General features: G+C 60.6%; 2 protein-coding genes across 11 annotated transcripts in view; one reads left to right on the forward strand and one right to left on the reverse strand.

Annotated features, from left to right (window-relative positions):
• The window catches only part of CACNA1G (calcium voltage-gated channel subunit alpha1 G), a 61,494-nt gene extending 52,097 nt beyond the window's left edge, over positions 1–9,397 (reverse strand). For all 10 annotated transcript variants that reach the window (XM_042915498.1, XM_042915497.1, XM_042915492.1 and 7 more), the window contains exons 1-4: positions 8,858–9,397; positions 1,710–1,821; positions 1,481–1,614; positions 920–1,017 (exon numbers count right to left, since the gene is read on the reverse strand). In XM_042915498.1, coding sequence (XP_042771432.1) covers positions 920–1,017; positions 1,481–1,614; positions 1,710–1,821; positions 8,858–9,099 — 586 coding nt within the window. In that variant the 5' untranslated portion in view covers positions 9,100–9,397. The remainder of the gene's footprint in view (positions 1–919; positions 1,018–1,480; positions 1,615–1,709; positions 1,822–8,857) is intronic.
• Positions 9,398–9,721: 324 nt separating this feature from the next.
• On the forward strand, positions 9,722–13,421 carry LOC122205859. Its single transcript, XM_042914476.1, has 3 exons — positions 9,722–9,759; positions 10,616–11,255; positions 13,133–13,421. The coding sequence occupies exons 1-3, from the start codon at positions 9,722–9,724 to the stop codon at positions 13,187–13,189; spliced, it is 735 nt and encodes a 244-aa protein (XP_042770410.1). The 3' UTR covers positions 13,190–13,421.
• The last annotated feature ends 803 nt before the right edge of the window (positions 13,422–14,224 follow it).

Here is a 14,224-nt window from a genome sequence, read left to right on the forward strand (position 1 = left end):
GGGGTGATAGCCTGTCCCTCGTCCAGAACTCCCGTTAACACTAACACCCCAGCACACCGAGCAGCTCTGCCCACCCGAAAGCAGCCGCATCTCATACACACACACGCACGCGCACACGCGCACGCACACACGCACACACCGCACAGGGGGCTGCTGCTACATCAGGAGCAGAAACCCCCAAACATGCCCCTACCCCTCATTTCTGGAACTTCAGTGGAGACCATTTGCAGCTTGTGTAGGTTGGGGAGTTGCATAGGGGGCCTGAGTAAGAGTGGGGGGGGGGGTGGCAGGATGTAGGGGGAGCTAGGGCTGCCAAAGCTTGGCTGGCTCGGGAAACCAATGCGGTTTAATTTAGATAATGGTCCCGGCAGTCAGTTGCGGCAGTGGGTTGGAAGGGAGTGGGAAGGAGGAAGGGGACACAGGCGGAGCATGAGACATGGAGTGGCCTTGCTTTGAGAGAAGTCATGCTCGGTGTGGCCAGTGTGGGCTCACCAATGAGAACCAGACTGCGTGAGAGGCCGTTCTGGCTAGAAAAGGCCATTACACTTTGTCCCCACTCCTCCTGGCCTACCGGCCTCTCTTCATTCTCACTCTCCACCCCCCTTCCGCTGCAGGGAGTGGTCTTTTAGCTGAAGGGAGGGGTCATCTGAAACATTTCTGAGACTCTGACCCCAAATCAGTCTGAAACAAGGGGGAGGGTCTTTCCCGCTAACTCTCCCAGTGCCACAGCCAGGTGTGGGGGCTCCATTTGGCTCCAGGGGCCCTGATTCCCCCACCCCCATCCCGAGCCCTTATCTGATGAGGTCTGCCTCAGAACGCCAGGCCTATGAGTGGTCAGAAGGTAGGGGTGGGGTCTGGGGGTTCCATATTTCCTCTTGGGGCTCCCTGTGCAGGGGCTGAGGGCCAAGGGGTCACTCACTGGGCACCCGGTTAATGGCCCTGAGCGGTCGCAGCACACGGACTGTCCTGACAGCTGAGAAGCTGACGTTCTGAAGGTCCAGCGAATACTCCAGCATCCTGCAGGGAGGGGCCCAAAGGGAGGCCCTTTGAGTCTGAGGCCGCCGTGGGGGTCAAAAGAGGTCAATGAGGAATCCTGCTGCGGTGGGCAGCACAGCCTCTGACCCCTCCCCCCCTCAACCAAGGGGCCCTGAAGAGCCGGCTCTCTGTCTGGGGGCAAGGCCACCCCCAAGCCAAGGACAGCTCCCCATCAGAGAATAAACAGAGGAGGGGACGGATTCAGGGGCCATGGAATTCAGAAGTACAGGCTCGAGTGTCACAGGCACTGTCTCGCCCACCAGGACCGTCCAGACTCGAGGGTCCGGACAGCCTCGGACCCTTAGTGGACAGCCAAGGAGAAAGCATCGTTGTAAGTGGGCTGGGCAGGGGCCGGAGGTGGGGGCAGTGCTGGGGCCTAGAACCCTGGCCCTGGGGTCGGGGTTGATCTGGTCATTGCTCTCCCACCTCCAGCCCAGGCCCTCACCCTGCAATGACGATGAAGAAATCAAGCCGGTTCCAAGTGTCTCCCAGGTAACACTTTTTCCCGAAGATGCCCAAGGCCACCATCTTCACCACCATCTCCACGGCGAAGAAGGCAAAGATGAAGTCATCGAAGGCCTGACGTGGGGACAAGAGGTTTTGGAAACTGAGAAGGGGGAGGGGAAACCCCCTCCCCCCCCCCGCCCCCGCCCGCCCCACGCACACACACTCACCTGCAGGATCCGGCAACGCTGCGAGTCACAGGCGATGTCCTCACATGGCCGGAACATGCCCAGGGTCACACAGTTGAGAAGGATAACCAACATGCTGATGCGCTCAAACCAGGTATCCAGGCGGTCAAGGAAACAGCTGGCCGGGGCTGGAGCCACGCCCGCGCCTCGTGCCCCGCACCTGCCCTTGCGCCTCCCGCTCCACGACACCACCCCCCCCACCCCGGCAATCTGAGGTGGAACCAGGTGCGAAGGGAGGACCCCGGCTCACATGTCTGACCGACCCCAGATCCGGGCCCACCTTGGCCGTCACCCCACTGGACCCAGACTCCTCGGCGGTGCAGTAGGAAAAGCCACAAATACCCTGACTATTTGCACAAGCCACTCGGGGGATAAAATCGATCGAGCTTGTGGAAATGCCAGACACTGAGAGTGTGCTGCTGAATCTGAATCCTATTCTCCCTACCTCACGGGGAAGATGTGAGAAGCAAATGAGATAATGTATGTGAATGTGTGACACAAACCTAAAGTCGGATTATGCCTGCCTTACAGTTTACCAAGCACCTTCACGCCATGCCACATCTGCGGCTCGCAACAGCCCCGTGAGGTAGCGGGGGTAGACCATTTCCTTCCCCAGAACCCAAGCACCCGGAGGCCCAGAGGGCCCAAGTCATGTGCTGAAGGTCACGGGAGAAGCCAGGATGAGACTGAGGTATCCAAGTCCCCCATCTGGGAGACCTGTTTCCGTAGTTGCCCAGGCCTGTGGGGGAGGGGTCAGGACCGTCCTGGCACCAGACAGACAGGCGGAACTAAACAACAGGGTCCTTCACCACAACACGGCCTCAGCCTGCCTCTCCCACCACCCACCAGCCCCCTGGCCTCCCGAAGCCCTCGGACGCCTCCAAACGCAGTCACGCATTTAAGTAACGAGGACCCACTCCACATCAGGCCCTGTGCTAGACAGAAGTCCCCAGCCCACACAGAGTAGAACGTACCCTGCACACACAGGCCCTGAGTCTTTTCCACATGGTGGGTTTTATTAAGGGACTCACTTCCAGCCCATCAACAGGAGGATGTACAAAGCGGCTTCTGGACCTTAGAAGGTTCTGGACACCGGACTGACAAAGAAGGGAGCGAGCATCCTATTCTTCTCAAATACAATGCAGAGTGGGGGAAACAAAGAGGCTAGAAAGGAGGAGAGAGTGGAGACTGGGCGGAGGCGGGGCCTCGGGGCTGGAGGTGAGGAGGGTGTCATGGCGGCCCATGGCATGACCCACGAAGCCAGACTGTGAGGCGCAAAGGGCCTACAGCAGGTGGAATCTTCCTGTCAGGACCCCACTTCTGGAGTGAGAAGACTGTCAGGGAACCCCAGGGCTTTCCTCCCAGCTGGTCCCAGCCACCGCCCCCCATCTCCATCTTGAGGCTCAGGCCACCCCACTCTGCAACGGCCCGCCATGCCCTCAATCCCCCCTCCCAGGCCTCCTCTGCCACCCAGGCGGTTTGCCTTCACATCCCTGCCCACTGACAGGCACCCACATGGGCAGAGGCACTACAGTTTCCCCTGCCTCCACCTCCTCCTCACAAGAATAAGAGTAAAAAAAAAAAAAAAAAATAGTTCTAGGTTTTTGGGGTAAGTAGATGGACGAGGTAAATAAAGAGTGCTCTGTTTCCATGGAGCTGTTTTCCAGAGTGGAGCCTGAGCCCAATGGATCTCTCCCCAGAATGGGGTCAGCCAGGGGTCACCTTGGAAAAAGGAGGATAGGGAGGGAGCTCTCTGAGGGTGATTATCGGGAAAGAGCAGGACACAATTACCCTCAAGAACCGGTCTGCCCGCCCCGAGCTACCCCCTCCTGTCCTCTGCAGAAAGGGACCCATTTGAGCAGTTACCTCCACAAGGGGGAATGTGGGTAGTTCCGTTGGGAAAAGCTCCTGGAACACCTGTTTGGACCCCTCCAATGGCAGTGGCTCCACCGTGCCATCTGTGCACTAGTCTTGTCTCCCTTGCTGAGGCAGGCACACTCTGATTTTACAGCTCGTACAAAGCCTACAGTAGTGCCTGTCCTGTAGTCGATGATCAATGCATTGGGAAAATGAATGAATGAATGAATCAAGCAAGCAAGCAATCAATCAATCTCCCTGCTTAGAAACCGGGTGTATCTCCCCATTCATGTTTTCCTGCCTTGTCTGCCTCAACAGTGATAAATTGATAACTTGGGGTGGGCGTGGGGGGAGTGAGGGGCAGAAGTGACACCACAGAGGAGCTGGGACTCCTGTCCCCACCTTACACATGCTCACACTGGGGCCTCTTACAGCTAGATTCTACCTCCAAATAACCCCATCTCCAGCTCTTAACCACAGAAACCCCCCTAGCAATTTAGCTTTACTCCCAGGTACATCCTGTCTGCTCTCTACCTTCCCCTTTCCCTTCAATGAAATGTAAACGGACAAGGGAAGACACCAAAGCAGGGGGAAGTTTGGGACAATCTGAACTGGGAAGTAATCAGTGGAGATGGGGGTCTTTCACCCTTCTCAGGGTAGGGCTTGTTTCCTTGGGAACATGGCCTTATGTCACTGTGTGATGTTCCTCTGTTGCCATAACAACAGGAGGATGTGTCACCAGGTGGTGTGGATTTGTTGCTATGGCAACTAAAAGGGACCCCTCACACATGAACTCCCCTTAGCCAGACTGCTGTCTTGTCCTCATGCAGGGAAGGGAAAGCAGGAGGACCCACAGGTTATCAGGTTGGGGGGAAACCATGTGACAAATCCCCATGGCAACCAAGGGAACGGGGGACACTGGTTGCCATAGTGACTATGAGAGACCTGTGCGGTCACATGTCTACTGTTGCTATGGTGACTGTCCGGGCTGGAGTGGATCCCAAAGGGGGAGGTGGGTAGGAGAGGGGAGGCTTTCTTCTCCCCACAACCCACCATCAAAAGCAGAGAAAAAGGAAATGGAAGGGCGAGGAAACACACTTCCATCCCTCCTCCTCCAGGAGGGACAGCTGGAGCATGTTATCTGCCCAACTGAGTCCTCTCCGTGGGGCTTTATCTAGTGCCCTTGCCTAGCCTGGCAGCTGTAAGGGAGAGGGGGGTGGGTAGAGGAGGGAGGAGGGGGGGCACCTCCAGGGGCACGTGGGGGCCCGGGTGTGACTGAGAAGGGAAGCAGGCCCTCCAGCTGCCCCCCTTCCCAACTGGGGCCTGGAAATCTGAGACTGCGCAGCACTGAGGAGGAGACGGGCCTGGACCCAGGAATCCTGGCCTCCCAGTATGAGTTGGGAAGGTGGGATCCTAGTCTGGTCCACCCTATGAGAGGCTGGCGTCTATGGGAAACGGCATTCCCAGGGGGTAGGGTGGGAGACGGGGGCTCGGCCATGTGGCTGGCACTGGGCAGGCCGAAAGGGGGATTCCCTCCAGCCAAGCCCCCACTCCCACAGCCAGTTCCCCAGTGGTCTGCGCTCCAGCCTGTGGGCGTGCAGGGAGAGAGGTTTCCAGCTGAACTGAAAACTGAAGCCCAAAGAAAGGCAGCCGGCCCCACCCAGAGACAGAGACGTGAGACCCAGAGACACAAGAGAGAGCCGGCCTGTTGGAATCTTTGGAAGGGGAAATAGGCCAGAAATCTGATTCAAATGTCTGTGACTGTGTGTGTGTGTGTGTGTGTGTGTGTGTGTGTGCGCGCGCGCGCACACACACGTGTGAGTAGTTGTGTCTGTCGCCACCCTGGCTGAGGCAGGCAGGGTGGGGTGAGGGCTGGGGCGGGAGCAGGCGAGGGGTGAGGGGGGGTTGAGTGGTGGGGGTAATCCCAGGAATGGCTCCAGCTGGCACCATGGGTGATGGGGAGTCCCCCAACAGTTCTGTGGAGTAGAATGGGTGTGTGACCCAGAAGGAAGGTGGGCCTGGGGCAGAAGGAGTGCTAGGGGATGCTCTGCCCTCCCCAGTCCTATCCCATTCCCCAGCCTCAACCTTCCTACCCAGAACCCCTCTGGAGAGTCTGGAGTTTTAAAATGAGACGAGGGAATTGGTGAGGAGACAGGAAGAACACCCCCCTCCCATTTCCTCTGAGGACCAAAATGGAGACTTCTCCCTAAGGTAAGAGACACAGGCAAACTTGGGGCACTGGGACAGTGGCAAGGAAAACTCCAGAAATTCCCGGTGCCCCCTCCCCTCCAGACACACACACTCAGACACACACACAGTGATGCAGTCACACACTCGCACTCACTTCTGGAAGCCATTAGGGCTCCTGCCTTTCGGGCCTCCCCCTTCTCCTTCCCCTACTCCTGGCAGGCTCCCTTCTCCCCCTCTGGCCCCCCTCCCACTCCCCCTCTCGGCATCCCAAATGCCAGCCTGTGATTTCCAAATGAGAAAAAGCTGTGCTGGGCTCTGAGCTTGGAGAAACTCCTACACAAACTTCCAGATGTGACACAACAGCCGGAGAGGGAATGCTCAGGATCTCCTTTCCGGGAGGGGCGCCACACTCCCTCACACTTCAAGAAACACACACTGGAAAGTCCAACACGCTCTCCTATAACCGGGGAGGAGGGGGCCCTTCTGATGTGAGTACCCCTGGTCTTCCCAGCACGTGCACTTCTGAGCCTCTCTTCCTTTTGCTGCCCTCCCCTCCCCCCAACACACACACACACACACACACACACACACACACACACACACACATACCTTCCTACCTGGGTCTAAATCTCCTCTCTAGGAAACCTGGTGTCCTAAGAGGCTCAAAAAGGAGGGGCTGAGAAAAATGCCAACAAAAGTGGAACTGGCTTCAGATAGTGGGGGAGGTGCCCCTATGTCCCTCAGACTCAGAGGTGCAGAGGACCTTGTGGAGTCAGGCGGAGGTGCACTGACACCAAAAAGAGAGAAGGGAAAGCCCGAGGTCCAGGAGTCAGCTCAGAGCCCACTGCCCCCGCCCCCCCGGCCATGAAAAGACAGGTTTCCCCTGACACTCAGGTGTGATGGGATTGGTGGGGCACGGCTTAGGCAGTTCCCTTGCCAAGACACTGTTCTCTCAGCCCATCCTCAGCCAACCCAGGCTTAGCGACTTGTCTAGACCCAGTGATGCCAATGCCCCACCCCCCAGACTCCCACCACCCCAGGCGTAGGCCTGCTTTTCCATCCCCAAGACGAGCCCTGGGGTCCCACCTCTCTTCCCTCCTTCCAGCCCTCTCCACTTGCTCCCTCCCGGAGCCCCTCAAGGAAGGAATCTGCACCCAGACCATCCACTAGCACCTAGAGGTAGGGCAGGTGGGGAGATGCTGGCCCAGAGGCCTGGCTGTTTTAGAGGAAGAGGGGAGACAAGGTCTCACTATCTCCCCTGGACCCCCAGGAGAAGGGAATGGTGCTTTCACTCCCCATTCCTGGAGAGGGCAGGTGGTGAGGGGTCGAGAGGAAGGATGTGCTGAGCTCATCCTCTCAGAGACATTTGTTCCCCAGGTCCCTCTCTGCCATGGAGAAAGGGGCCTCGGGGGTAGGGGAGGAGTCAGAGCTCTCTGAGACCTCCTACCTCTCTCTTTCAGCAGCTCAGAGAAAAAAGAAGGGGCAAGCGATGGAGAGAGGGTGTCACGAGGGGGGCTTCCTAAAGACCCACGGGGTGTAGAGGATGGGGGTTGGGGGGGGGGACCCAAGCTCACATCCCTGCTTTGCGCACTAGAGGCAGCCGAACTGCAGAGTGAGGCAACACCAGGCTCCCCCCCGCCACCACACACCTTCCCCAAAGCAGAGTCCCGGTTGGGCTCTCAGGGGTTGCAAGGGAAACCTGAGGTCCCCCACCCTGGTGCAAAAGAGCCTCTGAGCCGGGAGGAAGGAGTCAGGAGAAGCTGTCAAGACCTGGGATGGCAGCACACTCCCCCTCCCCTTTCCTTCCGGCAGTGACGGGACCCACCCGGAGCCTGGAACCCGGCAGTAGTCAAGCAGCGCTTTGTGCTAGGAACTGAGGGGAAGAGGCCAGGGGGGCAGGGGGGTTGGGGTCTCCCATGCCACCCCAGACCAGGCAGAGAACAGGGGGCAGTGCTAAATCTATCTCCCTGAAATGTGGGGATTGCATTCCACACACCCAGCCAAGGAGCAGACCCTCCGGGGTGCTGGACCCGAGTCTTCCTTAGCCGACCGGCTCACAGGCTCACGGTCCCCCCAATACTTTCTTGGAGGGCTGCGGTCTCCCATACCTGCTCTGCCCTCAGGCGGGAGCACTCTGTGTTTGTGAAAGGGTAACTTGGACCCGATCAATCCCATCCCCCGCTTGCCAAAGCACTGGCCACAGTCTTTCCCTCTATAAGAAAAAATCTAGCACAAAACTCCCCAACCCACCCTTAAGCACCCCGCACTGAATAAAGAATTGGGGAGAAAGGAGGCACTCCGGGCACTGGGCTCCAGCTGAAAGGGTCTCTACTCCGGCTCTGGGGGCAGACAGCTTCCCCTTCACCACATCTTGTTCTCATTCTGCGCCCCTGACATCAGCCGCCGCCGGAATCTCCTTGTTGTGCCTCCAACCCGCGGGTGGGGGTGGGGGAGTTAGGACCCGGTCCCCGCCCCCCCACCCCCAACATCTCCCTCTGGGTCAGTAAAAACCTCAGCCTCAAGGACCAGGTTGGGGGTGGGGATCAGACCCTAGAATCCACCTCAAACTTTGAAGCCGGTGGGGGGGGGGGGCGGGCAGGAGGGAAACCCAGGAGATTGCAGTCCCCCTCCCCCGTCCCCGCAGCTTCCTCCCCACCCCACCCCCCAAAGTCGGAAACCAAACCCAGCTCGCTAACGGGCGGCGGGCGGAGTAGAGCTCCCAGGCTCCCGAAGCTTCCCACATCTGGAGGATGACGACCCTCCCCTGCCCACATCTGGAGAGCATCCAGCTACAAACCGGCGGGGCACGTCTCCTCTCTTTTCCTGGCCTGGATCCCAACCCCCCAAGGAGGACTGAGGTGTGTGTACCGAGGTGGGGCTCGTCTGGGGTATCAGCCAAACCTGCTCGCGGCTCCGCTCCCACTCTGAAGCCCCCTCCCTCCCTGAGCAGCGCCCCCCCCCCACTCTCATCTGCCCACCTTCCAGGCTCACTTCTCCGACTCACCTGGCTTTCGGTCCCCTCCGGCGGCTCGGCCCGCCCCCCTGCGGACCCCCCAACCCGGCCGTCGTGCCCTGGAGGATATGGGTTACAGACCGTGCGGAGACACCAGCTCCGCGGGCGGCTGTCCTGGCTCAAGTAGAAGAAAACCACCGGGGCCAGCGCCGGGTACGGCAGCCCCTCCGCCTCGGAGTCCGCGCTGCCCGGGTCCTTTTCCGTCGACCCCGGCCCCGGCCGGCCCCCGGCCCCCGACAGGTCGTTGAGCCGCATGAAGCTCCGGGGCTGTCCTGACTCCTCGGTGCCCGCTCCATCCTCCTCCTCGTCCATCCTCTGGCCAGCCGGGGCCCCGGGCGGTCTCGAGAGGGGCGAGCGGCGCCCCTCAGAGGAGGTGTCCTCACGCAACCGGGGGGCCCCGGCGGGGGCGCATCTGGGGGGCTCTAGGGCGCAGGCTGAGCCCCCGGGAGGGCCAGTTCAGCCCAGCTCCCCCTGCCCGCAGGGGCATGCTGCCCGCGGGGCGCCGGGTCGCAGGGAAGCCCCGCCCGGCGCGAGTCCCGCTTCCCCAGGGCTCCTGGGGCCCCCCGGGCCAGCCGGCCGGCTCCCCCTCACTTTGTTCCGGCTTCTTCGCTTCGCGCCCAGGCTCCAGTCGCCCGATTCGGCGCTACCTTCGGCGAAGCGGCCGGGAGAGGGGGGGAGAGAAGGGGGTCGGAGAACAGGGGGTACGGGGGAGGGGCGCCCCCTCTTCCTGCGGCGCAGCTGGAGCAGGATCTAAGGGGTCAGCATCGTCCCGGCTCCGCGCCAGCGGCGGCGGGGGGAGGGGAAGAGGGATCTCTTTGGGGGTGGGTTTGAAGGGGGTGGGGGGCGGCTCCTTCCTCCGCCCCGCGGCGGGCTCCCGGTCCGGGAGGGGCGGGGAGACGGTGGGGGGCCGTCCCGGGCGGGGGTGGAGGCGGAGATGCCGCCGCCGCAGCCGCCGCGGTGGCTGCCGCTGCCGTAGCTGTCGCCGGCGCCACTGCCTCCTCCTCCGGCCGAGACGCGGAGCGAGCGAGCGAAAGCGGCCGCGAGGAGCCCGGCGCACACCACAGCTGGATCCCTCACTCCAACTTCAAGCCTCGGCCCCGCCTCTCCCCAGCCAGCCTCGCAGCCAATCGCTGCGCGCCGCCGGCCCCGAGCCCCGCGCCCATTGGCGGGCCGCCGTGGCAGTGCGGGCGGGGGCGCCGGGGGAGAGAACCACAGCTGGAATCCGGTTCCCACCCTGAAGCCCAGGACCGCCCCTCTCCCCTCCCCTTGCCCCTGGGTCCGCTCCCGAAGGCCAGAGCCAATTAGACGGCTACCCAGACCGAACCCATTTTCCTATTGGCCGCTGGGGTCTCTGGGACTCCCCTGGAGGGAGCCCCGGGGAATCAGAGTATTCGGCGCCGGGTCCCGGGATAGCGCTGCGGGCCCCGGGGCACCCTTTGTCCAAGACCCCTGAATTGGACCGCAGCCGGAGGGCGGGGCCCAGCTCTGGGCGGGCCTGGGCAGAAGAGAGGCTGGCGGCCGGGGCTCTGGGTGGTGACCAGGGTCCCCAGAGCGAAACCCTGGGTGTCCACCGGATTAATCGCCTACCCTGGAGTCGAGCCCGGGAGCGCGACTGAAGAAGGGGAGGAGCGGAGTAGGATGTCCCGGGGGTAGGGGCTTCAGGCTGGAGGGGGACGGTCTTGGAGAAACAGGCGGAGCCTAGGAAAGTCCGGGGCCAGCAAGGTCTGGGCGTGGTTTCCACCAACCTCCTTGTAGACCCCTCTCCCAGGTCCACTTCTGCGACGTTGACCCTGACCTTCTAACGCTAAGCCGCCGACCCCGACCTCAGGTCAACACTCCTGAGCTTCCTCCTCTCTGCCCCTAGGGATCCTTTGGAAGCCGTGGATCTCTCGCAGGGGTTCGAGCTCGAACACGTGGCCCCAAACAGGTCAAGCCAGTCCCAGAGCCCAGGTCCCCAAGATCAGCTGAGGAGCAGAGAGAAGCTCCCTCGAAGGGACCTGCGGTGGCCTCGGGTGTGTAGGAGGGAGTGGAAGCACGGAGCTGGGCTTTGCTGGCTCTTGGCCTGCAAGGTCTTACCAACCTCCCACCCCGTGTCTCAGTTTTTCCCTCTCGAGTTCCAGTACGGCTGGGAAGGCAGCCGCAGGACAGGAGCTTCTCGTGGCTGCTCTCGCACACCTCTGCTACCGGGGGAGCGGGTCCTCGAGTGTCTGCAGCTCTCCACTCGCGCACACGCTCGTGTGCCCCGGGAACCTCGCCCCGCCCCACCTTCGCGAGTCCCCGGGCTCAGTCAGCTCCTGCTCCCTCTCACCGCCAGCGCCGCCCCAAAAGGCTGTAGGTGCCCGGGTGCAGAGCGCCGCGGGAGCGCTGGGCGCTGGAGCGAGGTGGGGCGGAGAGGGCGTCGAGCATTAGACGTCCGGAAAGCACTTCCCCACCTCTGGGAAGGTGGACACGGCGGCGGGACCAAGAAGGTCAGTCAGTGCTGGGTCCCGAGACTTCGGGGCGCTGACGCCACTGCGGAGAGGCAGAGGCGTGGACCGGATGATCTCCCGTCCCCGCCCCCCCCCCCCCGACTCCCGAGCCACCCGAGCAGCCCCCGCGTGCCTCCGGCCGCCCGGGGTGGGTGTCTCAGCCCCCTCGAGGGCGGGCTGCAGCGAGTGCAGTGGGGAGGCGCCGAGAGGTTGCAGCCTCTCGGGTTGCCCTTTCGCCAAATCCGGGCACCGTGTTGTGTAAATGAGGCCGAGCTCATTTGCATTGCATGCTAATGAGCAGATCCCTTAAGTGCCTTTCCCTCCTGGCGGGAGTCTCTGCTCTCATTCCGCGTGTGCCGCGCCAGGCTTGAACTCTCAGCGGTCTTCTGGGAGAGGGGCCTATTTATGGTTCACTCCACGTGTCTGACACCTTCATCCCTCCCGCAGGTCCGCAGTCTGCCTGGTCGGCCTGCCCTTCCCCCACAGCGTCAAGAAGCCCCAGGGCTGGCACCAGGATGTAGGGACTTTAATCATCCCCTCTTTGCAGAGGGTACAATGAGCCCAGAGAGGCTTGCCCGGCCCAATGGTCAAGTTTCCTGGTGGTCAGCAGGTCCCACACCTCCATCCATCATCCAGGCCACCCCTGTCTCTGGGCTGAGCTCTATTCTAGAGCATACCCAGGAAGGTGGCAGGGTGTGGGGCAGACACATTTACCTCCCTGGCCTTGGGACCTGGGGTGACCTGCCCCCTAAAGCATCCTGATCCCTGGGTGGGGGCACCAGGGGACCCCGCCTCAGATGCTCTCTTAGCCTGAGTGGGTAAGGGGAGAAGGGAGGCAAGACCTACAGAGAAGGCAAAAAAGAAAGGGTGAAACCCTCTTTAACTCCTACCTTCCAAGTCTCAGCTCCACCATCACCTCCTCAGAATGGCCTTTTTCAGCAAGTATTGCAGTGCTTACTAAGTGTCAAGGTGCTGAGGACACAGTACAGAGCTAGACAAGAATCTGGAACCTCGAAGACTTCACCCAGACTCGGATTATAGGTTTATGTTTGTAGTAATGAAACCCCCTCTAGGCTCTATGTTCCCTCGGACAAGACTTTATGTCCATTTTGCTCACCAGAGCCTGGTCCCATGTTTGGCACATAGTAGGTACTTAATAAATCTTTGTTAGATGAATAACCTTAGGCAGGGAGGAGAATGAGAGGGACAAGAAATTCCTTTCCTTGGGCCTCAGTTTCCTAACAAAGAAGTTAGGCCTCAGTGTGCCTAAGATGTCCTCTGGGTTTGAGGGAGAGCCTTCATACCTGCTCTGCCAGCCCCACCAGCCCCCTCCAACCGTCTCCCCCTTACACCTCCTTCACAGCCTGGCTGGCTCCCTCAGGAACTGAGATAATCCCATCTCTGACATGCTCTGCTCAGCGACGACACATCATTCCATGTAGTCACCTCACAGCCTTGGGAGTTGGGTGGAGGTCGTCCCATTTTTTGGGTAAGAAAACTGAGGCTTGGGGAGATGACACTATTTCAGTGACTTCTCAAACTGGGAGGTCCTGTCTCCAATGGCACTGGCCCACAGCTTCTCCAGAACAGCCCCCGCTGGCTGGGCGAGGAGCGGACGCAAGAGGGACCAGCAAAGGCTGCAGACTTTAAAAATCCCGTATCTGAGCAAGACTTACGTTCAGCTTTGTCCTAGTCAGAAAATGCTAGCTCTCCCGGAGCCCTAACCCCTTAAGGCCCTAACTCCTTCCTTTGAACCTGTTACAGGATCCCTTTCTCAAGCACATGCCTGGTATCAGGGGAAGGGAACTGAGGACACACAGAGCAGAGTGAAGGCTGGCTAGAGGGGTAGGAAACACCAAATGTACCTCCTTTCACAGCTGTGCCTGCACCTCCTGGAGGAAGAGGAAGCTTCAGCAGTTTTTACTGTACCCTGAAGGCCCCAGAAAGAACCAGATGTGATGAGTGGGCACAGGTCCGTCTGTTACCCTCCCTGGGCCTTGACTATCTAACCATCGAAGGCCAAAGGTACCTGCCTCACTGCCTCATTCGTATGGGTCAATGAGACGGACGCAGAGGGTTTTGCAAACTGCCCAGACTTTCCAGGGCCAGGGCTGGGGCTGCCAAAAAGGCCACCTGTGCTTCACCACACTCCATCCTCCCTCCTCACTGCCCCCCCCCCCCCCAGACCCGGCTCCACTGGCCCAGTCCTCAGACTTCCTGGCCAACACTGAGCAGGCTCTAGCCAGAAAAGGGCCAGCTGACCTTGTTGGCCAGAGCCCTAATCCCCTCCAGATGGGCCGAGGTGGCTTGCACCACCAAAAGCTGCCCAGCCAAAGCTGACCCTGGTCCCACTGAGCATGTGTGGCTGTGTGTGACCATGTGCAGACCTTGCAGTGACAGTCCGGTCTCCCACTCCTCCCCACTGCTGACATCCGCACAAACAGTGGTCCCACTCCAGTCTCCCCTCCAACAGCCTCTTCTGGCTGTCTGTACTGGGTGGCTCTGGGGCTGCGACAGTGCCCAGGCTCGGCAGACCCCTGAAGGGTGTGGGGAGGGAGAAGCTCCTCCCACCCCCCCACCCCCCCACCCCCGCCTGTCAGCCTCATCCCGCTGCACCTGCCCTTCCCAAAGCATGCTTCCCAGTACCTTCCCCGCGGCGGAAGCTAGATGGGGTTTCTGGGGTCTGTGAAGATGTGGAAGCCAAGGACAGGACTTGTGATCATCTCCCAACACGGAAGGGACAGGAGGAGGCCACAGAAAAGTACCAGCTTTCCCTGCAGCAGGAAGGAACCCGATTTGGAGAATGACTTCCAACCCAACGGATGTTCCAAATGAAGGAGAACTCTCCCCAGACTGGTTTGTGTGAAAGCAGGGGCAGGGACAGTATGACCTCCTGCAGGGAGGCCTCCATCCTGCTAAGGCTGGGGGCTGGGTGGACACCCCCAAAATGACCATCCCTGGTTCTTAGC

This window comes from Panthera leo, chromosome E1 (assembly GCF_018350215.1).
Source record: "Panthera leo isolate Ple1 chromosome E1, P.leo_Ple1_pat1.1, whole genome shotgun sequence".
Taxonomy (NCBI): Eukaryota; Metazoa; Chordata; class Mammalia; order Carnivora; family Felidae; genus Panthera; species Panthera leo.